The following is a 26684-nucleotide window of genomic DNA, read 5'->3' on the forward strand; positions in this document are numbered from 1 at the left end:
CGTGAATACCTAGGGCCTATTCTAACCCCTGGACCCGCAAGGGGCGCACATACGGTTGGTTGGTTGGTTGGTTGGTTGGTTGTTTGAGGTTTAAGGGACCAAACAGCAAGGTCATCAGTCCCTTGTTTCAAATATGCTCCATTCCGCTAATGGGACATCTGAGGAAAGTCAGAACAATAAAACGGAAAAAGGTAAAAACGTAAAAGGGCAGTCATGTTGTCATTGGTAAAAACAAAATGAGGGAAGTCGGCAAGAGAACGAACCCAACACTATGCTGAAGCAGCATAGGCAAGACCACCTGTGACTTAAAAGGTGCAACCGCTAGAATGTAGAAATACGTATGGGAAAAGGAGACTAACCAGTCCTTAAAAAATAAATAAATAATAAAAAAAAAGTAAAAACAGAGTGAAAGGGGAAGAAAAGAGGATCTCGGCCAGGGAGGTGAATCGGTAATCTCCAAACACGGCTTACAGTGGGAGACATCCAAACACTCACCGCCCTGCCCCAACACCAGAGAGAGATTAAAAACCTTAAAACTGAGAATAAAAACCACTTTCCCGGAGGAAACCAAGAACCAGAGAGACCATCCGGGAATCGTCAGCCAACATCAAAGGTAAAGTGTGGGGGAGTCTGTACTTAGCACGCAGAGCCAAAAGAAGGGGGCATTCAACCAAAATGTGGGCTACTGACTGGAAGGCTCCACAACCACAAAGTGGGGGTGGCTCATCACGCAAAAGAAAACCATGGGTCAGCCTGGTATGGCCAATGCAGAGACGACACAGTGTGGTCGAGTCCTTTCAGGAGAGGGGAAAGGAAGAACGCCACGGGGCTTGTGTCACCTTAATCGCTCGAAGTTTATTAGACAGGGCAGTAGCCTCCCAAGAATTGGCCCATGACCGTGCGAAGTGGGATTTGATGTGAAGCCGTAAATCCGCTGCAGGAGGGGTTACAGAAAATGGGGGGTAAGTGACTGCTCCCCCAGCCAAACGATCAGCAAGCTCATTACCCGAGATACCCACATGGCCAGGGACCCAAAGGAAGTCAATGGAACAAGCAGCACGGTGAATATCAGCAAGATGGTCATGGATGGCAGAGACCAAGGGATGGCGCGAAGAACACCGGTCAATAGCAAGAAGGCCACTCATCAAGCCCGTACATAACAAAACGCGGTTGTGTTGGGACTGTTTAATAAAGGTAAGGGCCTGGGAAATTGCCACCAATTCCGCAGTAAACACCCCACATGTAGGTGGCAGCAGATGATTTTCCGTTCCAACAGAGGACGTGAAGGCATACCCAACATGATCAGCAGATTTAGAGCCATCAGTGTAAAAAACAACAGCATCCCGAAACTCCCATAAAATTTGGCGGAAAAAGGAACGGAACACCACCGGGGGGATGGAATCTTTCGGACCTCGGCGGAGATCCATCCGAATTCGAGGCCGAGGAACTATCCAAGGAGGGGTGGAGGGGAGGGAGCGAGGAAGACAGGACAAAGAAGGAAGCTGAACACCACGGCAAAGAGACGCAAGGCAGAGCCCAAGCGGTAAACCCGCCCGAGGGCGGGAGTCGGGTGGGCGACGTCCATGGTCTGGGAACAGGATAGAATAGGAAGGATGAGTGGGAGAGGAACGGATAGTGAGTGCATAAGACACCACAAGCTGGGACCGCCGAACAGAAAGGGGGGGGGGGGGGATCCCAGCTTCAACCAGGAGACTATCAACAGGGCTAGTAGGGAAGGCACCAGTGGCCAAACGGATACCACGATGGTGGACTGGATCCAGCACGTGCAGTGTGGAAGGAGCAGCTGAACCATTAACTTGACAACCATAGTCCAAACGAGACAGAACTAGAGCACGATAAAGACGGAGAAGGAGGGAACGGTCCGCACCCCAAGAGGAGTGGGCAAGGAAGCGAAGGACATTGAGTTTACGGAAACATCCTACCTTCAGGAGTCTGATATGGGGCAGCCAAGTGAGCTTGTTGTCGAAAAGAAGACCCAGGAAATGAAACTGTGGGACCACAGGCAATCATTGTGCAGCAAGATAGAGCTCTGGATCAGGGTGGATCGTAGTACGGCTACAGAAGTGGACCACCCGCGATTTTAAAGGAGAGAATTGAAACCTGTGTGAGAGGGTCCATGCAGAGGCACGCCGTATAGCTACCTGGAGCTGCCGTTCTGCAGATGCCATCGAGGAGGAACTAACCCAAATGCAGAAATCATCCACATACAGGGCAGGGGCGACCAAGGGACCGACAGACGCCACAAGTCCATCGATAGCAATGAGGAAAAGAAGTACACTCAAGACAGAACCCTGTGGGATGCCCGTCTCCTGGGTCCGTGGAGAACTAAAAGCAGTACCAACTCGAACTCTGAATGACCGATGGATCAGGAACTGGCGGATAAAATGGGGAGTGGGCCCTGAAGACCCCACTGATGAAGGGTAAGTAAGATGTGATGGCGCCAGGCTGTGACATAGGCCTTGCGAAGGTCAAAAAACACTGCAACCAAATGGCGGTGCTGGGAAAAAGCCTGCCGAACTGCGGATTCCAAGCGAAGTAAATGATCGATTGGAGACTGTCCCTCTCAAAAGCCACACTGGTAAGGGGACAATACATCCCGAGATTCGAGGACCCAATTGAGCCGACGGGCTACCATCCATTCAAGTAACTTACAAACAACATTGGTCAAACTAATTGGCCGATAGCTGTCAACAGATGGGGGTTCTTACCAGGCTTAAGGACAGGAACCACAATGCTATCCCTCCACTGAGAAGGGAAGTCACCCTGGAGCCAGATACGGTTAAACACCCGAAGAAGATGTTGCCGTTGTGGAGCACTGAGATGTTGAAGCAGTTGGTTATGAATGGAATCTGGGCCAGGGGCCGTATCATGAGAAGAAGATAGAGCAGAAAGAAATTCCCATTCAGTAAAAGGTTCGTTCTAAGATTCTGACTCACAGGTGAAACATAAGGTGGAAGCTTCAGCCCGCTGTTTTTGGTGAAGGAAAGCAGCTGGATAGGAGGCTGACGCTGATGCCACTGCAAAATGGGTCGCAAGATGTTCTGCAAGAACTAATGGGTCCGTACAAATGTCATCTGGGACGTGAAGGCCTGGGAGGGCGGACTGCCGATGGCAACCTTGGAGAGAGCGAAGTGTAGCCCATACCCGTGACAGAGGGACAGTAGAACCAAGGGAAGAAACGAATCGTTCCCAACATATCCGCTTGCTCTGTTTGATTAAATAACGGGCTATAGTGCAGAGGCATTTAAAGGTAGTAAGGCTGGCTACGGATGGGTACCTCTTAAAGTGTTGCAAAGCTCGACGGTGATCACGGATGGCAATGGCAATGGCCGTACTCCACCATGGGACTTGCCGGCGACGAAATGGTCCAGACGAACGCGGGACAGCAAGGCTAGCAGCGCAAACAATCGCGTCAGACACGTCACGTAGGACGTCATCAATACAACCCGACAAAGAGGGAGAAAACACGGCCTGTGCAGTGTATAGAGGCCAATCGGCGCGTTGGAAAGACCAACGAGGTAACCTGTCCATCGGGGAGCGTGAAGGGAGCGTGATAATCAACGGGCACAGGTCGTGGTCTGCAATAAATTGGTCTATAAGAAGACCTCGTCTAGATGGAAAGGCACTGCCCCACAAGGGATGATGAGCATTAAAATCCCCAAGGAGGAGGAAGGGAGGAGGAAGTTGCTGAAGAAGGGCAGTTAAGGCAGCAGGTGTAAGAGTCCTGTCAGGAGGGAGATAAAGATTGCAAACTACGACCGCAGAGTCTAAGTGGACACTAACAGCAACCGCTTCCAATGTAGTTTGAAGAGGAATCCACGTGCTAGCAATGTCTGTACGGACCAACGTACAAACGCCACCAGAAGCCCGCAGGGGTCAGACCCGACTTCGACAGAAAACACGGAACCCACGTAGGGTCGGTGAGTGAGCATCAGTAAAATGAGATTCCTGGAGAACCACACAAGCTGCAGAGTAGGACGAAAGAAGGGATTTCAATTTCGGAAGTTGATGATAGTATCCATTACAATTCCATTGGAGAACCACAGAACGATGGTTTAAATGGGGGCTGAACACGCTAAATCCAGTCATACCGCCGGGTCCCCACCCGTCACCGACAAGGAGGGGCCGACATCCATGAACGACAGGTCAGAATCCGGTTGTGAAGTCGGGGAAGGGACCTCCGGTGACACCAGAGGCTCTTTGTCCTGGGACTTATGTTTCTTCTTCTTTTCAGGCTGAGATTGAGGAGGGCTGTGTGGCATAAAGGAGCCAGCTGCAGCAAGATCAGGAACAGAAAGAGACAGGGTGACCTGGGGGCCGACAGACCACGGCTCTCGCGGTCATCGCGCGGCAGCAGAACTTTGGCCTGGAAGGTGCTGGGAAGGGGCATCCCGGAAGAGGTGCCCTTGACCGGCAGACGCCGAAGGAGTGGGACACTTCTCTGGCTGGGGAGGGGGAGCAGCGCCCAGAGGAGAAGGTGTGGAAGCCGCAGGGGAGGGGGGGGGAGGAGAGGGGTCCGGGATGGGGGTAAGGGGGGGGAGGAGAGGGGTCCGGGATGGGGGTAAGGAAGGGGGAGGAAGGGGTGTAGATGTAACCAAGGCGTAACTAGATGTCATGGACACAGGGTGAAGCCGTGTATATTTCTTACGGGCCTCTGTGTAGGTTAAACGATCGAGGGACTTATATTCCTGTATCTTTTTTTCCTTCTTATATACTGGGCAATCTGGTGAATGTGGAGAATGACTACCATGACAATTTACACACACAGGAGGGGGAACACAGGGACTCCCCTCATGGAGTGGACGTCCACAGTCACCACAGAGAGGGGCCTGTGAACAGCGGGAAGACATGTGTCCAAAACGCAAGCTCTTAAAACACCTCATAGGAGGTGGGATGTACTACTTCACATCACAGTGATAGACCATAATCTTAACTTTCTCAGTGAGGGTATCCCCTTCAAAGGCCAGGATAAAGGCACCAGTATCAATACGATTGTCTTTAGGACCCTTCTGAACACGGCGAACAAAGTGAACACCCCGCCGTCCGAGATTGTCCCGAAGTTCCTCATCAGTTTGAAGGATGAGGTTCCTGTGAAAAATCACACCTTGTACCATATTTAGAGACTGATGGGGGGTAATGGACACAGGAATTGTGCCAAGATGGGTACAGGCACGAAGGGCCGCAGATTGGGCAGCTGAAGCAGTTTTTATCAGCAAATAACCCGACCGCATCTTGCTCAGGGAGTCCACTTCGCCAAACTTGTCTTCAATGTGTTCCACAAAGAATAAAGGTTTGGTATTGGTGAAAGTATCTCCATCAGTCCTGGTGCAAACTAGATAACGGGGGAAAGGTTTTGCCCCTAGACGACGGGCCTGACCCTCTTCCCAGGGGGTAGCCATGGAAGGGAAGGCCGAAGGGGCAAGAGAAGCAGCACTTGAGGAATCAGTTCAACGCAGAGAGACGGCCGCAGAAGAACGGCCAGAGTTCTGGACCCGTATGCGTTTCATTTGCATAGCGTCCGCCCTGATACCACCCACTCCGATCAGGGGCTCTCCTTACGGGCGCCACCCAGCCACAGCAAGGGCCATCTGGCACGGCGGCCATTGCCGGGAGTTCCGATGATCCAGGATGACGAGCAACCACTCCAAGGCATGCATGCATGAGGAGGTCACAGCTCAGGTATCAGAAGTGTGATCCCCGTGTATCAGGGGGCTCAAACAAAAGGGTACATAGCGACCCCACCACACGGGCTGGCTACTGTGCTGGCTATGCACCCTAGTATCAGACAACGACGTGAAAGAAAAGGTGGAATGTACTAGGAGGGCGCACGTCGGAGACACTAGGTAAGGTGCTCTTCCCCAAATGGCTCACACTACGGAGGAGAAATTTTGTAATGGAGGTCAAACCCCAGAGGGGGATGAAGGAATGCCAAAAGGAGGAGATGATTATGCAACAAAGCCGAATTGGAAAACCAACAGAACCAGGAGGATAGCGGGGGCCAACATAAGCAAGGACACTAAGAGAGAGAGAGGGAGAGGAGAGGGCGAGGGGAAAGGAGCAAGGAGGGGAAGGGTAAGGAAATGCAGCCCTGGAGAGAAGAAGGCTGCAATGGCTCGAGGCCCTGTGCTCGCCACGCACGTATCCACAAAAGAGTTGTGGACCCCCTGGGGGCGGGGGCCCACATACGGGGGGTGGGCAGCAGTGAAAGGGATGGGGCGCAGAGGGGGGTGGGTAGAGAGGGGGAGGCGGGAAGAGGGGGGGAGGCGGGAAGAGAGGGGCAGGCGGGAAGAGAGGGGGAGGCGGGAAGAGAGGGGGAGGCGGGAAGAGAGGGGGAGGCGGGAAGAGAGGGGGAGGCGGGAAGAGAGGGGGAGGCGGGAAGAGGGGGGAGGCGGGAAGAGGGGGGGAGGCGGGAAGAGGGGGGGAGGCGGGAAGAGGGGGGGAGGCGGGAAGAGGGGGGGAGGCGGGAAGAGGGGGGGAGGCGGGAAGAGGGGGGGAGGCGGGAAGAGGGGGGGAGGCGGGAAGAGGGGGGGAGGCGGGAAGAGGGGGGGAGGCGGGAAGAGGGGGGGAGGCGGGAAGAGGGGGGTAGGGGTGACCAAGTGGGAGAAGGTAGTGGGTTGTGTGAGTGGGAGGGGGTAGGGGGTTGTGTGAGTGGGAGGGGGTAGGGGGTTGTGTGAGTGGGAGAGGGTTGTGTGAGTGGGAGGGGGTAGGGGCTGAGCGAGCGAGAGGGGGTAGGGGGGTGAGCGAGAGAGAAGGGGTAGATCGAGGGGGAGGGAGTAGGTGTGAGCGAGGGAGAGGGTGTAGGGGGTGCACGAGGGGTAGGGAGGGGGAGAGTGAGAGCGCGGCGGCGGCGGGGGGGGAGAGTGAGAGCGCGGCGGCGGGGGGGAGAGAGCGGCGGCGGGGGGGAGAGGAAGAGAGCGGCGGCGGGGGGGAGAGGAAGAGAGCGGCGGCGGGGGGGAGAGGAAGAGAGCGGCGGCGGGGGGGAGAGGAAGAGAGCGGCGGGGGGGAGGGGGAGGGAGAGTGCGGCGGCGGGGGGGAGGGGGAGAGGGTGAGAGCGGTGGCGGGGGGGAGGGGGAGAGGGTGAGAGCGGCGGCGGGGGGAGAGGGAGCGAGCTGCGGTGGGGGCGGAGAGAGGGAGAGAGCCACGGTGGGGGGAGAGCGCGGCCTGGGGGGGAGGGGAGAGAGTGGCGGGGGGGAGTGCGGTGGGGGGGGAGAGGGAGAGAGTGGCGGGGGGAGAGGGAGAGAGCGGCGGAGGGGGGAGAGGGAGAGAGCGGCGGAGGGGGGAGAGGGAGAGAGCGGCGGAGGGGGGGAGAGGGAGAGAGCGGCGGGGGGGGAGGGGGGGAGAGGGGGAGAGGGAGAGAGCGGCGGAGGGGGGGAGAGGGAGAGAGCCGCGGAGGGGGGAGAGGGAGAGAGCCGCGGAGGGGGGGAGAGGGAGAGAGCGGCGGGGGGGGGGGAGGTAGAGAGAGAGATTGTTGGTTGGTCAGTTTGGAGTGAAATGGACTATACTGCAACGTCGTCAGTCCGATGAACCACTATGTGAGAAAGCAAGTGTGACCATCAAAGTAAGGAAGTGAAAGGCAAATTCCGGAAAGGCTAAGTGTAACTAACACAAAAATGACAGAGATAAAAGGTTAGAAAAAATACAGCACAGACAAAATCGGTCAAGACCTGGCATTAAAATCAAGACATAAAAACGACTAAAGAGAATAAAAAGATGAGAAGGGTATAGGTCAGGGTGGCCCACTGATCAAGGCTGACAAGAAACACCTGGGGCAGGGGGGGAGGGGGAGGGAGGAGACTGGAGTGCCCCACCAACCCCTCAGGTAATCAATGCAGCCAAAAAGCCCTACCTGACATGGAGGAATAGAAACTACCTTTGCAAGCAAAATGTAACACCAGATTAAGTATTAATAGCCCATCAGGAAGATTAAGATGCTGCATCAAATCAACCATGGGTCAGCCAAGGAGGGCTCGTGCGAAGTCAACAGAGGATGGAGAATTTCTTTCGATAAGCACACGGGGAAAGATTTCAGGGGGTCATGGTCTCATAAATTGTTTTCAGTTTGTTTGGGGAAATCGGGGCAGCCCATTCTGAACTTCCGTCTTTCAGCAATCATTGGCATATAAAACGAAGGTCAGTTGTGAGACCCCGTTTTCCAGAATTGACATCCTTGTGGCCAGCTTGCCCAACTGGTCAGCTCATTCATTTCCCAAAGTCATAACATGACCGGGGGTGCAAATGAAAATGACTGTCTATACAGTTTGATGGAGGTCAGAGACAAAATCCTGGATAACAGTAACCAGTGGGTGATTAGGGTAGCACTGGTCCATAGTATGAAGTCCGCTGAGGAAGTCACTATGGATTAGGATACTCTTGTAAATGCAAGACTGAACATGGCTAAGGACTAGTCATCCATTTAGCAGTGAAGACACTATGGCCATTTGGCTGAGAGTGAAGTTCACTGCACCATGCATGTGTGTATGCAATGACTGTTCATCCAGTGACTGTTGAACCATCTGTGAATACCACTTCCCATCTGGATACATTTCAAGGGCAGGCAAGAATAGGCAGGGAAAAATTTTAAGTTCTATGAATCTTTTGGCCCAAATGAAACTTTGAGACAAATCCGAGGTTGGGGCACAAGCCATGGGGGCAGATGCGATTGCTCACTGACCAGGGGCAACAGCTGAGTAAGTTGCTGTTCCGAACAGACACAATGGAGGTGTTGAGAGATTGTAAACCCAATTCTGGGTCGCTGTTATGGGAGGTGGAGCTTCCTTCTAGGAAAAAAGACATGGTAGTTGGGATGTTCAGAGATACAGAAAATACATGTAGCATAATTCAGCTGCTGTTACTGGCACTTGACAGGTAATGGAGGGACTCTACTGATAGGCTGTTCTCAAGGCTAGTTCAGAAGGCTCCTGTCGAAAGACCGACCTCAAAATGATGAATGGGGTCCAGTACCCGCAATAATGAGGGTGATGCTCAACAATAGGCAAGACTCTTATAATCAATACGGGACAGAAACAGGGTTTTATAGGAGCCACAAAATGGTAGAGCGATCTGCACCCCAGCTAGTGTTATTGAGGCAGCAAAGTGTCTTGAGGTGTCGCCAGCACTTTCACTTAAGTTGGCGAAGGTGGGGAAGCCACATCAGCCAGGAATCAAAGACCAGCTGCAAAGAGTGGTGCGTCTTAGCTACAAAAAATTGATAATTTAGGTAAACTCTGGGTGTGGGTGGGCAGTATGATGGCGACCAAACAGCACGATACGAGTCTTGGCAGCTGAAACTGAAAGCCATGGGTGACAGCATATGACCGCACCTTTTGTATTGCGCCCTGTGGACACTGCTCAGCATCACCCATGTTAGAGGAGTAACAATAAAAGCAAAAGTCTTTGGCCTGTAAGGGGGCAATACCGAAGACCCCACAGCTGCCACTAAACCACTGATGACCAGAAGGAGGGGGGCCGCTCAGCCCAGAGAAATGCAGGAGCCCGTTCTCTAGGATGTTGGGGGTACTGAGTAAAGCACCCACTTGAACATGGGAAGTTCTTGGAGGAAAAAAAAAAAAGGGGGTGGGCCCCGGAGACCACACTCATGTTAACATAGTAAGGATGTCGTGTGATGAGCCTTCTGTAGGTAAAAAAAAAAAAAAAAAAAAAAAAAGGAGAGATAGTGATGAGGTGCTGATGAAGTGCAAAGGCCGTCCGGCTGGTTGACTCCAGCTGAATCAAATTATCAGCAGTGGAGTGGCCTTTGCCGAAACCGCCCTGAGATGCCGCCAAAAGGCACCGAGACTCAAAGAGCCAACACAGCTGCTTGCTCACCATGCAGCTTACAGAGAATGTCGGTAAGGCTGACTGGGTGATAACTATCTATGTCTAGGGGGTTCTTACCCGGTTTCTGTACCGAAACTATCCACTTTCTCACCACTGAGATGGGAACTCGACCTCATTCCAGATCCGTTTAAAGAGGGCAAGGATGTGACACTGACAATCCACTAAGAGATGTTTCAACATTTGGATTTGGATGTAATCTGGCCCTAGGGCTGCATCAGGGCACTGGGCTAGGGCACTGGAGAGTTCCTACTCAAAGAATGGAGCATTATATGGCTCCATGTGACAGGTAGTAAGAGAAAAGCACATTCGCTCCAGACTCAGTGTCATGAGCCGAAAGGTGGGGTCATAGTTTTCAGATGCAGATGCGCGAGCATAATGCTCAGCAAAACGTTCGGCAATATGTCAGGATCAGTATAAACAGCACCTCTAAAGTACTTGATAGACCTGCAGGGGACTGGAAGCCGTAAAGGTGTCTGATCTTTGCCCATACCTATGATCCAATGATGGAAACATACCATTCACAGGATTCTTGCTTTTGTTGTTTTGTGAGGTAGCAGACATGGGCACAGAGCCGTTTAAAAGTAATGAGGTGCTCCGGTAAAGGGTGCCTCTCATGGAGTTTGAGAGCCTGCCTACAATCTCTAATGGCCACAGCAATCTGTGAGATCCACCAGGGCACCATCTTCCAATAGTGGGATTCCTAGGAAGAGGGGATGGCTTGGTTGGCTGCCAAAAGAACAGCTGCTGTTGTATGCTGAACAGCTGCATTGATACTGCCTTGTGGTGGGGAGCTAAGGACGACAGCGGTGATGAATACATCCCCATCAGCATTACAGAGAACACATATGTTTAGGCATCCAGGGTTGCAATGCTGAGGGAGGCACAAGATTGTTTAGTGGTCACTGCCACATAGGTCGTCATGGACCTTACAGTGGATAGATGGTAGAATACGAGGGCTGAAAAAGGAAAAGTCAATGGCCGCCGAATAAATTCTGTGGGCCACACTGAAGTGCATGTTGGAACCAGAGTTCAAGAGGCAAAGATCAAGCAATACCAGTAAAGATTCTATGTCTTTACCACACCAAGTGATCACTGTAGCACCAAACAAAGTGTTACGGGCTTTGAAGTCGCCCAACACTAGGAACGGTGGGGTGAGCTGAGAGAGTAATGCAGACCGTACGTCCTGGGACATGACAGCATCAGAGGGAGATAAACATTACAATGGTAAAATCCTGATGTGTCCTTACCCAAACAGCCACAGCCTCCAAAGGTGTATCTAGAAGCACAAGGTCACTGTATATAGGATCCAGCAGATACGAGGTGTGTTCAAAAAGAAATCGAACTTTTGAAATAGCCCACCAACCATCAGAGAGCGCACTGTGGATACTGAGACCACCTAGCAGCAGGTTTAGACAGCTAACTGCAATTTGCCTCATATCACTTGGACAATTAGTCGCTGAAGTAAGTAAGTGTACAGCCTGCTCGTCGGATTAGTGCAATGAAGGAGCTTGAAGAACAATGTGTATGTGTGAAGTTTTGCTACAAACTTGGCAAAACTTTCACAGAGACATTTCAAATGCTTAGCCAAGTGTACAGGGAGGGCTGTGCGAGTTGCATGTAGTGCTACAAGCAGTTTAAACATTTTCAATAGGGCAGAATGTCGGTCTGTGACAATTCCAAGTCTGGACGCCCTTCCACATCAACAGGTCACGGCTATGTGGATAGCATTTGTGCTGTGATTCACGGAAATCATCATTTAACAATTTGGGAAGTTGCTGAAGAGGGCGGCTTCAGTGAAGGATTATGCCACCAAGTTTTGAGTGAAAAACTGTAGATGCATCATGTCAGTGCAAAATTCATACCACGTTTGTTGACAAGATCAGAAACACATCTATGCTGAAATGTGCGAGGAACTGCTTGCCACTGTTAACGACAGTGAAAACTTTCTTGAGAACATCATAACAGGCGTAGAGACGTGGGTGTGATGAAAAACCTGTGCACTATCCCACAAAAGGTGGTCCAGGAGGCATTCCAAACCTGGAAGACACAATGGGAATGGTATACTGTCAGTAGAGGGGACTATTTTGAAAGGGACAGTGCTTAAAATGTTAATAAGCAATAAAGCTAATACAGCAAAAGTTCAGTTTCTTTTTAAACACACCTCGTACATGAAAACTCCACCTGATACCCTCTCACAGTCGGTATGATTCTTAAAATAATCTCAGTGGCCATGAAGGGCAGGGGTCAGAGTTGCTGGATGGCGATACAGAATACAGTGTAAGTGCTTAAAAGCTGCCATAGCTCAACCAGTTGGTGGAAAAAATCTTTTGTAGTTCCACTGTCTGTTTACTGTAGGAGCATGAAGCGACCATGGAGGGGAGGCGGGGGGGGGGGGGGGGGGGGGCGAGCATGACCCAGGGTCATGTGCTACCACCTGTTAAGACATCAGGGGATCCCACTGACACAGATTCTGCAGCACACCGCCTGGGGAGATCTGGTGCCTCAGGGGCCACTGGGATTGCCACATTAGGCACAGGGTCATGGGGCCACCAGAGTTTCCTTCATCTCAGAGGACTACTTCTTGTCATTCTTGTCCTCTTCCTTCTCCTCATAAGATGAGGACTGAGAAGGTTTCCTTGAATTCCTTTCAGGGACCGAGGAAGAATGAGAAGTCCACAGCCAGCAGCCTGTGGTTCCTTCAGTCACTGGCTCCTGTCTGGCTATAGAGCAGTATAAACCATGGAAGGTAGAGGCCCTCTGGATCTCTTCTTAGCTAGAGAAGCCTGAGGAGGATGACGCACCTCCAGCTAGGGGATGGGGACCAGAATCCCCGGCAGGTGGGGAGTCAATGCTCCTAAAGTGAGTGCAGTTTAAGCACCAGAGGGGCCTTCAGCCACCTGCGGGGCTGATATTAGCGGGCAGCTTTGAGGGCTCACTGTAAGAGGGGCAACAGATGAAAGCACTGTAAAAAGCTATAGCATACGACTGAGTCATTTGTTTGGGATTAAGACACTCCTACTTTTTTCTGGCCTCTTGATATGTGAGCTTGTCCAGAGTCTTATACTCTTGGATTTTCTTTTTACATTTAAAGATGGAGCATTCTGGTGAACAGAGAGAGTGGAGCTTACTGAGGTTTACACAGGTGGGGGAGGGGCATATGGAATGTTCAAATGCAGAAGACGTCCACAATCCCTGCAGACAGGATTGCTGGCACAACAGGAAGACATAAGTCAGAAGTTTGTACATCCAAAGTGTTTCATAGGAGGAGGAAGATAGGGTTTCACGTCACACTGGTAGGCCATCACCTGGACCTTCTCAGGCAACTGATCACCCTCAAATGCCAAGATGAAGGCCCCAGTACCATCTCTGTTTTCTCTTGGTCCCCAATGGACACGACAAATGAAGAGCACACCCTAGCTCTCTAAGCTGGCCCACAGCTAATTGTCATATTTCCAAAGATCACAGTGAAAGACGATGCCCTGGGCCATATTGAGACACTTGTGGGGAGTGACAGTCACAGGAATGTTACCCAACTTTTCACAAGAGAGCAGTGCCTGTGACTGGGCATATGACAACATTTTAATCAGGAGGGAACCACCAGTTATCTTTGAGGTAGCTGCTACTTCCCATTATTTGCCCTAAACAAAAAGTAAAGATTTTATTGCCAAAAAGGTGTCCTCGTCAGTCCTGGTACAAATGTGGTATTGGGGGGAGGATTTTGTCCCTTGTCATCTAGTCCTGTATTCCTCCCACAGTGTTGCCAGGGAAGGGAACACATTGGGATCGTACTTCGTTGCATCATACGAGGCATTTCCATGCGAAGACAATGCTGGGGAAATGTGACAACCAGCAGGAGAAAGTTTAAGTCGCTTCATGTGCGAACTATCTGCCATGGTGTCACCCACTCTGAACGGGGGCACTCCCCAAGGGTGCCACCCAGCCACAGCAATGGCTACTTGGCCAGTAATCCACTGCCGGGATTCCGCGTGCCCCTGTCATGATGGGCACATACTTCATGGCATACATGGGGGGAGTACAGTGCAGGCACCTACAGTATGAGCCCTGCACGTCAGGAGGCTACCATCGTGCAGGTTCTTGACAACCCTCCCCTCCCAATCACACAATGAGATGGCTACCATGCCAGGATTTGGGTGCACGACAACCAGAAGGAAGGATGCCAGGGTGGAAGGGCATAGAGACAACACACACCACAGTGGGCAACCTTCACTGCACAACACACAAATGTAAAATGTGGAAAAGATGGCAGGTGAAACCCAATAATGGGCACAATATAATGGGTAATGGAAGGTGAAGATAACACCAAGAGCAAAACTGGAAATCGAGACCAAAATCATGAACAAAGTCCACGATGGGTCTGCACCAAAAGGACCATCTGATTGAAAGTCAGAGCTGGTAAGTGATGGTCTAAGTGTAGGTTTGCAGCAAAGAAAGAGGATGCAGTGCTGCAAAGGCTGGGGCACCATGGTAGCCAAGCACACACTCACCAAAGAGCCGTGAGGGGAGGGGAGGGGAGAGTATGGTGGCAGCTCACAGAGAAAAAATAAGTGGTCATTTTCCACCATACTGATGAGCAGACGAGATGAAACGAAGTGATTTTTTATGTTAGAAAGGATAATATCACAATATATGAGGTGAGAGTTTTAAATCAGCAGTGTGTAGATTATTTAAACATTTCATTAATATAAAAAACTTGCAATTTGCACAAAGATGAGAAGTTGAGAATACAGATCTCATGACGGAAGAGAAAGGAATGTGATTACCTGGCAACTGGGAACAGTTTTTTCTACTTTTAAAAGTGGCTACTGGAAGTTCTTGGAATTGCATCTCTTGAAGAGAAGTACCGGGTTGTTGTAATAACTCCTCATGAAGTGTATTTTTGTTTTGTTTTTTAATACATTTGAACTTACTGATTGAGGTTCTGTCCTGCTCCTTCAGCATCTACAGTAACTCCTGGAGGGGGCTCTTTCATAAGTGACATAAGTTCTTTCTGAAGGCGTCTCTGAAACAGAAGATGGGAGTCAACTTTAGATATTTTCTTAACAGTTCTTAAGACACATGATGAAAGTTAAGAAATTAATCATCACTCATAAAGTATAAATAATATAAAAACAGAAAAATGGCTCTAACTATTAAAAATTGTTTTACATGGCTTCCCCAATTTGAGAAAGCCTGGCCCAAAAGATGCATGTGAAAGTCAAATCTCTTATCCACCAGACTTCTGCCTCTATGAAGACTTCCATGTGCCTGCTAATCACTACTTCCCATATAAATATGGCAGGGAAGACCTTTGTGGAATATGACTACTTCCTGTGTTGCTGCAAACAAACAACATTCTTGTCATCTGCATGTTTCATTTAATACCTCTAAATTCTTCACTATAATCCTCATTTTGCTTGGCTGTCTACGTTTAACATCATGGGTGCCAGCTTGATAGAATTTTAAAATTTTGTTGATGAATAGAAAACTGTAGCACCTATAGGAGAACATGGAATAGTTGCCACATACGACCAATGGAATCACAACTAAATGACTGAAATTTGAAAAATTTGGACAAATCACTGCTGCGAAAAGCATATTTTATGACACAACATAGATCTGAACTAAGAGCTTCCACACTTCAAAACATGGAATGGAGTGTCTATTAATGAGACATTTTTGCCAATATATTTCTGTTCATACTAGCAGTCAAGTGACAAAAAGTGAAATGTCTGATAAGTGATATGACAAACAAGTAGATCAAGCTTGTAGCATCACAAATATTGCATTGAGACTCTGACTATTCTGTAGTATGCAGACTATTCTACATAAATATATACTCTGCAAGCCACCTTAAGGTGTTGGTGGAGGGTATTTCTAGCACCACTATCTGTTCTTTCCTTACCGTGTTCCTGTTATGAATGGCATGCAGGAAGATTTATTGTCAGTAAACATCAGTATTAGTTATAATTTCTCATGTTTCATATTGTGGTCATTTTGCAAGGAAGTAATATGACGGCCTAACTTTTCTCAAAACATGCTTTCTATGAATTTCAATAGGAAGACTCTCTGAGAAGCACAATTCCCCTCCTGTAGAGTCTCCCACTGGAGTTTGTTGAACATTTCCACAACATTCTTGCAACTACTACACGATTCAGTGACATAATGTTCTAGTCTTCATTGGATGTTGTCTATCTCTATTGATCCAACCCGTGAAGAGCCCCAGACTGATGAGCAATACATAAGAGTGGTTGAACACATGTTCTATTTGATGAAGATTATTGCTACAAATCTTAGTCTGGCATGTTTTCTGACTACCTGTTTTATGTGGTCATTCCACTTCAGTTCACTCTGGACAGTATTTTATGGTAGTTACTAATTTTAGTGATTTGTTGCCAATAAGGTAATGTATTTCTTCACCTATTTGTGTTTAATATGTTGTTGAGACTCAACTGCCAATTCCTACAACAATCAAAAATTCTCTGCAGCTCTTTCAGTTTGCTATAGTCTTCTGGTGTTGCTACCTTCTTAAAGACAATAGCATCATCTGCAAAAAGCCTCATAGAGCTTCTGATATTATTCACTACATTAGGCAACATATACAGGGTGTACATAAAGTCTGGGAACACTTTCAATCATTTATTGCACAAGAACCAAACATTGTTCAGATATCATACACATGTCATTTTGAAGAGAAAACCTGAAAGATTTTTTTTTCCATGTATACTGCCACAGCGTAGTTTGGTAATTTGTTGATAGTTAGTGCCAGTCGCAAACATCGCAGAATCAGGTGCGGAGCGAGTTTTCTGTGTGTTGGAGTTTGACAAAAACAAGTGTGCATACAGCTGTTCAATGGATGTTTAAACCAAGTATATTAAGAAGCCATCATCAAGGAAGGCCATTTACCATTGTCACAACAATTTTGTTACGATGGGTTGCTTGTGCCCAGCAAAGAGAAGTGGATGTCCCAGTGTCACTGAAGTGAATGTGGAGTGCATACAAGAGACATTCATAAGGAGTCCACAGAAACTGGTGCGTCATACATCCCATGAACTTTAAATGCCTCCAATGACAGTGTGTTAAGTCCTGCGACTTCATCTTTCAGCAGGATGGGACTCCACCCCATTATCATTGTGAAGTTCGTGGGTACCTGAACACGGAGCTGCCGCATCAATGGATCGGCCGTGCTACAGAAGGGGACAGCTGTTTCACGAAATTTCCTCCCTGATCACCAGATCTCACTCCGTGTGACTTTTTTCTGTGGGGACAAATTAAAGAGCTGCTGTATGTATCACCTCTACCATGTGATGTAGCAGAGCTCCGGGAGAGAATATGGGAAGCGACTGCCACAGTCAATGATACCATGCTGGGACAGGTATGGCAAGAATTCGATTATCATACTGATATCTGCTGGGTCACTCACAGTTCACATAACAAATGTTTGTAAAAACACTTTCAGAGTTTCTCTTCGAAATGCAACATGTATTACACCTGTACAATGTTTATTTCTTGTGCAATAAATAATTGAAAGTGCTCCTGGACTTTATGTACACCCTGTATATTGTCAATAGTAATAGTCCTACAATCCTTCCCTGGGGTACTATTGAAATTACCTCTGTATTTGTCAATTTTGTTCTGTTGAGTGGCAAGTTGAGTTCTTTCTGCAGTGAAGTCCTGAATTCAGTCATAATTATGGTTCACTATTCAGTGAGCTTGTATTTTTTTCATTAAATGACTGTGTGGGAGCGTAGCAAGTGCCTTTCTGAAGTCGAGAAACATGGCATCAACCTGAAGGCCAATGTTTGCATCAACCTGAACACCAATATTTATGATCCTCTGGATCTCATGGATGAAACAAGTGAGCTGAGTTTCACAACATCTTGTTTGCAAAATGCATGTTGATTTTTACAGACAATATTTTTGTTCTCCAAAAAGTCATAATACATGAACATAAAGCATGTTCCACAATTATAATACATGTTCTGTACAATGATATCCAATGCACAGCAGATAATGACCCCTGACTATGAACCTGGTCAGGAAAATCTTATTTATCTTATGGCAAAATTCACACTTCTGTGTACCACATAAGACAGGCATTACTGTATTTTATGATGTGCAGTTTATAAGTAGTAGCTACACCATACCACTTCCTATTCAATGACACTGGAAAAGTTTTGGTAAAGGTTCCTCCACAAGTCAGGGTCCAGTACCTTTAATTCTAGCACATCCTTTTTGGTAGCCTCTTTAACTAAATGATATGTGTGAGTTTGTTTCCTGCAATTCTGACATGGCTACACATCTGTAGAATTATGATCTACTTTCCCGTGTTTTAAAGCTTGGAAACAAACCATGATCCAGTGGCTGTTGGGGACAACTGTAAGTTAAATCTTGTAAACTGCTCAGAGACTTGCTGTAAATAAGAAAGACTTGTGTACGCAGGACAGGAAGACTCTAAACACTCGACTGTTGTTCACTACCACATGTGCATGTAGGTACAGACCGTTTGGCCCTTAATACATGACTGATCATTGTAAATGATTTCTAAACTCTGGAATTAGTTCATCACTGAATAGTAATCATAAAATAAATGGGTCTTTTGGCCTGAAGGATAAATCTAAATGAAGTTGTGGGCTAGTGACCCTTCGTGGGGATGTCCATAATAATACTTGTGAGAGACGATTCAATGAACTCGTTAGCGATTTCATCTCAAATCGTACTGGTCAACAGTGAATGTGTCACATCACTATCTCAAAGTTTGCAGGAAAAAGTTCCACATGACACCTCTTGAAAAGTAAAATATTTTGGTTTTCTGACGATTTGTTGAAATGCTACAAACCTCTCTAAATGAGGGTATTTGTGAAAATGTTGTAACGAAAGAGAAAATTGAAAAACTGTAATAAAGAAACCAAAAGTGATAGATACCTGAATTTATTTTCAATTAATACTTTGTTCCCAATACTGTGAGACGTGATTAATATATACACACTTCTGAGCTCTTTTTCATTTTTTGGAAAAATAAACTTTGAAAATTTGTAACCTTTTGGAAAATTCAAAATCATAGTTTGAAAATATGGATAGTCACAAGATGTTAACTGTCATGAGAAATGATAAAATGGAAGGACTGCTGTCAGCTATGACATTAATGCATGAAATTCTTGAACTGTCAAAATATCTGAACATAAAGATGAAAGAATGTGATATTTTTTGGCTATTTAGAAATTATTTTCTCCAAAGCCCCCATCCTAAATGCTCAAAAGTTTCATGGTAAATGTACAATCAGAGTACAAAACGTTAGAAATTTTTTAGGTATACCTAGCTCTACTCTCAAGGCCAAAAAAATCATGGACATTTAAATATTTAAACTGACCACTCAATTTTAAGTAAATGTCATGTAAAACTGGTATTTATGAATCAAAATAATTACTTTACAACATTAAAAAGGAGTGAGAAAACCATTCACAATTTTGTTCGAAAGCATTTTATAACAAAAATGAGATATAGAATATTTATAGCCACCTTTCTTTTTACGATATTGTTCACGAATTATTATTGTCCTCTGTCATGATTTCACTTCTTCATGACTTTCCATGAATTAAAATTCCCTACAATGTAACAATCAACACTGCACTGTTGAGAAGAGTTCATTTGGTGACAGCCATTTGAAAGCAATAGCAGGACCAGGAGGTGTCAAAGGAGCAGCTCATGAGAGAGACTTATTGTCTGTCCCAATCACCACTGATTGTCATACACACGAGAAATGATTTGGCTCACTGCAAAGTCTTTTAATGTAGAGTGCGGTCTCTGCCTTTCACACACAGTAACAGGTTGCGTTTAATGGAGAACAGGTCTTGCAGTGTATGTGATATTCTGGTATGCAACCCAGTAGTGTCTTGATTGAATTCCTACCACAGGTTTCATAGCAGACCACTCTTTTCTCTTTTTTAAAGCAGAAGTCCCTTAATGTACTTTCATTTAGAATTAAGAGTTTCATGTTTGTTACTAATGTTGATGTGGTGTGTACAAATCCAGTAGCATCTCTCAGTTCAACAGTTTCTTGCTGGAGATTAAATCTTGTTGCAAGATATCTACAGAGATCTCCTGCCCCTTCACATGCACTTTTTCCATGGCCAATTGCTGAAAATATCGATTTTTTTTTTTTTTTTTTGTGTCTTTATTCCAGTACTACAGTCTTCACCAAGCTCATAAGGCTGAAAGCAGTTTTTAAAATGAGATGCTACACCATCAGACACATACACGTTTACAAAATGCATGGTCTCTAGATTCTGTGTCATCAATCATCATGCTGACAGCGTAGCATGCATGTGGACTGTCACGAATGAGATCGTCACTGACAATAGCAAAACAGTGCGGTATTTCAAGGAAATGAGCATCCCATGAGAATACTGATGTGTGTGATGTGTGCCAGTGGTGACTTTGAATTTCACTCTGCAAAGCAACTGACCAGTTCTCAGCAAAGTCGAAATGAAGAACTAATGTGTCAGTATTCTTGGATGTGGCTGATTTTACTTCTGCTATGACCTGTCTATGAATACTCGAGATATGAGGGTGAAATAATTTAATTGGATAGATAAGAAATTCTACTCACCAAGTGCCGGCAGAACGCACACATAAAAGCAAGTTATAATTAGGCTGGCTTTTGGAGCCTGTGACTCCTTCTTCAGGCAAAAGGGTTGAAGGGGAATGAAGAGGGGTGAAGGAAAAGAACTGGAGACATCTAGGAAAAGGAGTATATTTCAGGAGAGTTATTCAGAACCATGGGTCAGGAGAGACTTACCGGACGGGACAAGAAGGAAAGACTGATCATTGGAGACTGCATCAGACAATATTTGAAAACCTGAGAGCTTAAAGGTGAAGACAGAATAATATACAACACAGAGATTACTGCTGAAACATCATGCATGAGTTAGTAAGAGTGAAAAGCTAAGTGAATTGTAAGTAACGGGGGGTGGGGGTGGGGGGGTGAAAGATAGATGGGTAAGTCAATGACAGATGTAGACAACTAGTGAAGAAAAGAGTAGTTACTGTGAAGAAATTCTGAGCTGGGAGAAATTAATGTAAATTAAGGCCACGAGAGGGGTGAGAACCAAGGTCATGTAGCGCTAGTTCCACCTGAGGAGTTCTGAGAAACTGGTGCCTGGGGGAAGAATACAGGTGGCACATGTGGTGAAACAGCCACCAAGATCACAATTACCATGTTATAGAGCATGCTCTGCAACAGGATATTGTGTATTGCCAGTATACACCCTCTGCCTGTGACCATTCATCCTAATTAATAATTTGATTGTAGTCATGCCAATGTAAAAGACTGAACAGTGTTTACATAACAGCTGGTATAGTCATTCTGCAGGTGGCTGTCCCTCTGGTTGTATAGGTTTTGCCATTTTCAGGGCTGGTATAGGTGGTGGTAGGAGGGGGCATTGGGCAAGTCTTGCAGTGGGTACAGTCACAGGGGCAGGAGCCATAGGGTAGGGTAGGGAGATGAGTGGTGTGCTCCAAAGTTGGTTGGGTGGTTTTTTTTTTTTTTTTTTTTTTTTTTTTTTTTTTGGGTGGGGGTGGGGGGGGTCAGCAGTGCCAGGATTGGGTGTGATGGTGGGAACTAGGCTGGGGGTAATTATGTCCAATGAAGGCGAAGGTGAGGTGAGAATGGTGGTGTATCGTTGTACAGTATCTGCATCCGAACAAATATGTTTGCCTCGAATGTCAAGGCTGTATGGGAGGGAATGTCTGACATGGAAAGGATGGAAACTTCGAAATGTAAGTACTGTTGTTTGTTAGTAGGTTTAATGTGGACAAAAGTGCGTAGCTGGCACCTGGTGACGACGAGATCAACAGCAAGAAAAGTGGCATGGGATTCGGAATATGACCACATGAAATTTGAATGGGAGAAGGTATTCAGAGATTCCAGGAATTTTAACAGGTCAGTCACACCGTGAGTCCATATGGTAAAGATGTCATCAATTGTACTATACCAAACCAGGGCCTGTAGACTTATGTATCCAATGAAAGTCCCTTTTCAAGCGACCCAGGAAAAGGTCAGCATAGGAAGGGGCCATCCTGGTTCCCATGGCCGTATCCCTGATCTGTTTGTAAGTCTGCCCCTCAAAGGTGAAGTAGTAGTTGGTCAATATAAAAAGTTGATTAAGATGAGTACGAAGGACTTCATGGGTCTGGAATACGGTGGCCACTGACTGAGGAAATTTTCAGCAGCAGACAGACCATGTACATAGGGATGTTGGTATAGAGGGAGGTGGCATCACTGGTGAAAAGCAAGGTGTGTGGAGGGAGTAGGACAGGCCCGAATTTCAGACGACCTGGGAAACGGTTGGTATCTCTGATATAGGAGGGAAGTCTTTGTAAAATGGGTTGCAGCTGCTGATCAACTAAGGCAGACATAAGTTTGGTGGGTGCTTTGAAGCCTGCAACTATAGGACGACCAGGATGGTTGGGTTTGTCGATCTTAGGAAGAAGATAAAAGGTGGGTCTGCGTCATTTGGGTGGGGTGAGGCATTGGAGACAAACATATTTGTTCGATGCAGAATCTTTACAGTAAAACACCACCATTCTTAGCTCAGTGAAGGAAGTATGCACACATATTTACTGCATTAATTTCAAACTTGTTTGTTTCACCATCAGCAGTGTCACGAGAAAGAAGTACACAGCAGAGATGGATCTGATTCTTTTATGTATATGTCAAGAGCCACAAGATAAGTGTTGGTTGCAGGAATGTGCAATGTGCCCTGGTGCTGAAATGACAACTGCTGAAGCATTAATGGCGTAACCTATGCACTGTGTGAGGAAGAAGAGTTGGTGAAGAACACAGTAGAGCCAGAGAAGTTTGTGAAGACATTGGGTCATCAAAGGAAGAGCTCACTTCATATCTATAACAATGAAAGCAATCAATTTTTGACAAACTAATTTAATTGGATAGATATAATTAGGCCTATGACTTGTGCATTTTTTCCAATAAGTGTGCATCTTTTTTTTTTCCTTCAAGGGATCTACAATAGATTATTGTTAGATGAATGGCTAACTCAGCCGCAAATTCAGTATACAATCTTATAGAGATTCCATTGGGCCCTGGAGCTTTGTTCAGTTTCAATGATTTCAGCTTTTTCTCAATACCACTGACACTATTTCATCCATCTTTTCAGTACTATGAGGATGAAATTGGGGAAATTCTCCAGGTTTTTCCTTTTTAAAAGAACATTTGAAAATGGACTTAAGCATTTCAGTTTTTACTTTGCTACCCTCAATTCCAGCTCTTGTCTCATTCGCTAGGGACTACACACTAACTTTTGTGCCACTAACAGTCTTTACATATGACCAGAATTTCTTTGGGTTCTGTAAAAGATCATAACTGTTACTTGTCAAGAATAATACATATGTTGAAGAAATGTATCACTTTATGAGTATATAAAAACATATAATTTTTTCAGTGTGTACAAATACATGGTTTAATACAGTGGGTGCAAAGCAAGAAAATGATATTTTCGTAGTTGACAAGAAGGTAGTCAGAGTAATGGCAATGGTAGACATTCTACAAATCTTTTATTCATTAAATAAAAGATATTAATGGAAATAATTCATATATTTTTGAGAGTGTTCGTTACATATTTTAGAACTACATAATACAACTTTAACAATCCAAAGACAAGACCATTAGGGCTATATTAGAACCTGTACGCTTCCACCCTCCTCACACACTAAGGGAAAAAAGCAGCCATGTTTATATGAGAAAAAACAGTTTAACAAATTATCTAATACACCGACGGTACCTGTGTGACGTAAATTGTTAAGGAAAAAGCCGCAACGCCTCTTTTCGCCAAACCCATTTTATTCGTTAGAAAACTGCTACAAATACCCAACACAATCATGACTACGCAACAAATATATCATGTAAATTTTCCAATTAAAAAGAATCAAAAAGTTAAGCATTCTGACAAAGTCTATTGGACGTACTTATGACAAATGACTAATAACGAACCTGAATCTGAGGAATCAAACAATGTCACTATGGCATTCATATTCGTTTGGTGTAATTATTCATCCATAACATATTTACTAACAAACCTATTATGACTCACATTGTTTGCAAAGTTTGCCTGTTACAATATAATGTGTTGCATCACAAACAAATCAGTTCTTACACAGTGCGAAACAGAGCACACCTGGACGCAATTAGAACTTCGGGCATTGAGAAATACGCTTCGAAGCCAAGCACCGATTAACGGGAGATCATCAATTATTCCACAACTCCACCAAGGGACACAAACTTGATATCTGCGAGGATTTTGGCACGAAAACATTCCAATAATATTAACCTTAACTTCACTTGTTTTCCCATATGCATCAAACATTCGGTTTTACGACATTCGCAATACATACTAACATTCGGGCAACCAACAAGAATTATAGTAAAATGCAATACCCAATGTTACCAAGTACAATACTTCGTATATCGGAATATCGAGTACGCGCTACTTTAATTGTAAATCACAACAGTACCTCCGACGGTGACATCGACGCCATGCTTCTCCCTTCCGGTCAGCTGAGATCTGTGACAGAAGAATTGCCTATCTCGCCGCGTTAAGTAAGTTGACGCGTATGCGTGTAATGTGTGATCAGAATTACTGTGAAACGTAACGTTAGACTTCTAGTAGTAAATGGTTTCATCCAGCGAAGTAATTTGTCAAGTGTACCGCCATTGAGTTTTCCATTCAAACTAATAAAATGTTTTTAAAATTTGAAATGAACATTTCAAAACTGATTTCGTTTAAGATTTTTTAAGAGATACTACATAACAATGTTTGGTGGGACTGTAAGGCTCAATCCATTAGGAGTATTTATTATTGCGGCCTTGTCGATTTTATTCTTCGTATCATTAAACACGAATCTTCTGAGGTCTTATGACAGCAGTAAAAAAGAACCTACAGTGTCGCAAAACAATATTAGTCTTCGAAAACTCCTTAGTGATTGTATATTGCTGGCAGAAGGAGGAGGTAGAAAAGTTGCCGAAATCAGGAAGGACACTGACATTGGAGAAACAAGCAAAGGAAAAACCAAAGAAGGCGCAAAAAATGTTGTTACGAAAGCAGATTATAATTCCCACTGTGTAATGTATTATGGTTTAAAAGAAGAATATCCGACAATAAAGGTAAATGAGTCTTTTTATGAAAGAAGGGCCAGGAAAAGCGATGACTTAAGTTACCAACGGTATAATTAGGTTAACTCGCCGAATTTTTGAACAAGGAAAAATTTTTGTTTGTAGTTTGACTAGATTCATGTTATGTAGTCTACGCATTTTATGGAGCGAATTACTAAGTCTTGAGCTTGGCAGGAAATAAATACAGTATAAAATTGTTGGGATAATTCTTGTACAGATATATCTTTGTAATGGTGCTTAAAATTTTTAAATTTATATTTTATGCGTTACAGGTTATTTCTGAAGAGAAAAACAAAGACTGTACAGGTATCCCTTCGCTTGACAATTCGAAAATCTTAGAAACAGTTCCTTCGAGTGATGAGTATGTTCCTGCAACTGATATTTCCGTCTGGATTGATCCTCTGGATGCTACATTAGAATATACTGGTAAATAAAATTTCCATTTACGTTATCTATTTTCTAGTGGCAGTAGTAAACCTTTCATTGATTTTCTGATTTTTTTTATGCCACAGTTGATGGTTATGGACAGAATGTGTTACTCTGCCTACTCACAACAAAATTTAACTTTCAGCATAATCTGCAGCATTGCATCAGTCTTCTCATCACAGCCTTAATTCCTAACAAATAATATAGAGACAAAAAATATTTTCAGACTCCTGTTCACTTCCTGTTTTCCTGTGTATAATGTCTTGTGCCACATCATCAGTAAGTCATCAGATGAAGCCCACAGAAATCGTAAATAAGGATGTCCACACTCAGCTGAATCTCCATCCACCTAAAACTGACATCCATGTCTTAACAAGTGCACTATGCACTTCTGTCAGTTGTACCGAACATACGGTTCTTTTAATTTTGTATGTCTTAGGACAATTTAGTTTAGAAATATAAAAAATAATTACACATTGTTCATTTAGCCTCTTCACATTTTTCACTGCACACAGTGCCATATACCCGCAGCTGACTCTAGGATAACAACCATGCTGCTACACCTCTGTTAGATTTCCATGTCTTCCTCTCAATCTGTCTGAAAAAGTGGTTTGGCACCTCCTCATGAGTGAGGCATTAGCAGGTCTATTATGCACCAGCAATCACCTTTTTTGCACTATTAACCCTGCTTTGAATTCTGGAAGTTAAGAGCTACACTTCGGCTGTCTTTTTAAGTATCCTAAATGTATTTTTGCTTCTCTCATTTCCGTAGGCAAATTTTCATACAGTCTAATTCTTTGTAAAAGATACTGTTTAAAATTTTTTTGTGTGTTCTTTCGTGGCAAATGTAAGTCCAAACTAGCTCTTGTGCCACGGTTGTGTGTAGAACTATTTATGACTTTTGTACTAATGTTTTTTTCCAGTGTGTACAAGAGACAGGTAGATCAGTTCTCTTGGTACAGTAAGAATACCTAATTTTTTTAAAAAAAAATTCATTACAGTGAACCCAACTAAAACTTTTAATTGTTTCCATACAGTCCTTTTCTTCAGTTGGAAAACTGTTCATTTTGTGATTTTGATCCCCAGAACAGAACTCCATAGCTAAAAATTGAGTTACAAATTAATATAAAAATTGAGTTACAAATTAATAGTATGTCACTGCAAGGCATAACATGCTGATGACATTCTCTTTGTCAATACCTTTGCGCGTTCATTC

The 26684-nt window shown here is 45.3% G+C and overlaps 2 protein-coding genes across 5 annotated transcripts in view; one reads left to right on the top strand and one right to left on the bottom strand.

The window, feature by feature from the left end:
* Positions 1–24507, bottom strand: part of LOC126251442 (ubiquitin-conjugating enzyme E2 W) — an 85928-nt gene extending 61421 nt beyond the window's left edge. The window contains exons 1-2 of one of the 4 annotated variants that reach the window (XR_007545736.1): positions 24385–24505; positions 14787–14878 (exon numbers count right to left, since the gene is read on the bottom strand). Coding sequence is in view for 3 of the 4 variants with exons in the window: in XM_049951868.1 (XP_049807825.1) it covers positions 14787–14878; positions 24385–24408 (116 nt within the window). In the remaining variant the exon portion in view is untranslated. Of the gene's footprint in view, positions 1–14786; positions 14879–23963; positions 24268–24384 lie in introns of those variants that run through there. The other 3 variants (XM_049951868.1, XM_049951869.1, XM_049951867.1) reach the window with 3 other exon arrangements.
* LOC126251441 (putative inositol monophosphatase 3) overlaps positions 24471–26684 on the top strand; it is a 49884-nt gene continuing 47670 nt past the window's right edge. Inside the window, exons 1-2 of the mRNA XM_049951865.1 lie at positions 24471–25033; positions 25315–25468. Of these exons, the coding sequence (XP_049807822.1) occupies positions 24683–25033; positions 25315–25468 (505 nt within the window). The 5' untranslated portion in view covers positions 24471–24682. The remainder of the gene's footprint in view (positions 25034–25314; positions 25469–26684) is intronic.

The sequence above is a fragment of the Schistocerca nitens genome, chromosome 4 (genome assembly GCF_023898315.1).
Source record: "Schistocerca nitens isolate TAMUIC-IGC-003100 chromosome 4, iqSchNite1.1, whole genome shotgun sequence".
Lineage (NCBI taxonomy): Eukaryota > Metazoa > Arthropoda > Insecta > Orthoptera > Acrididae > Schistocerca > Schistocerca nitens.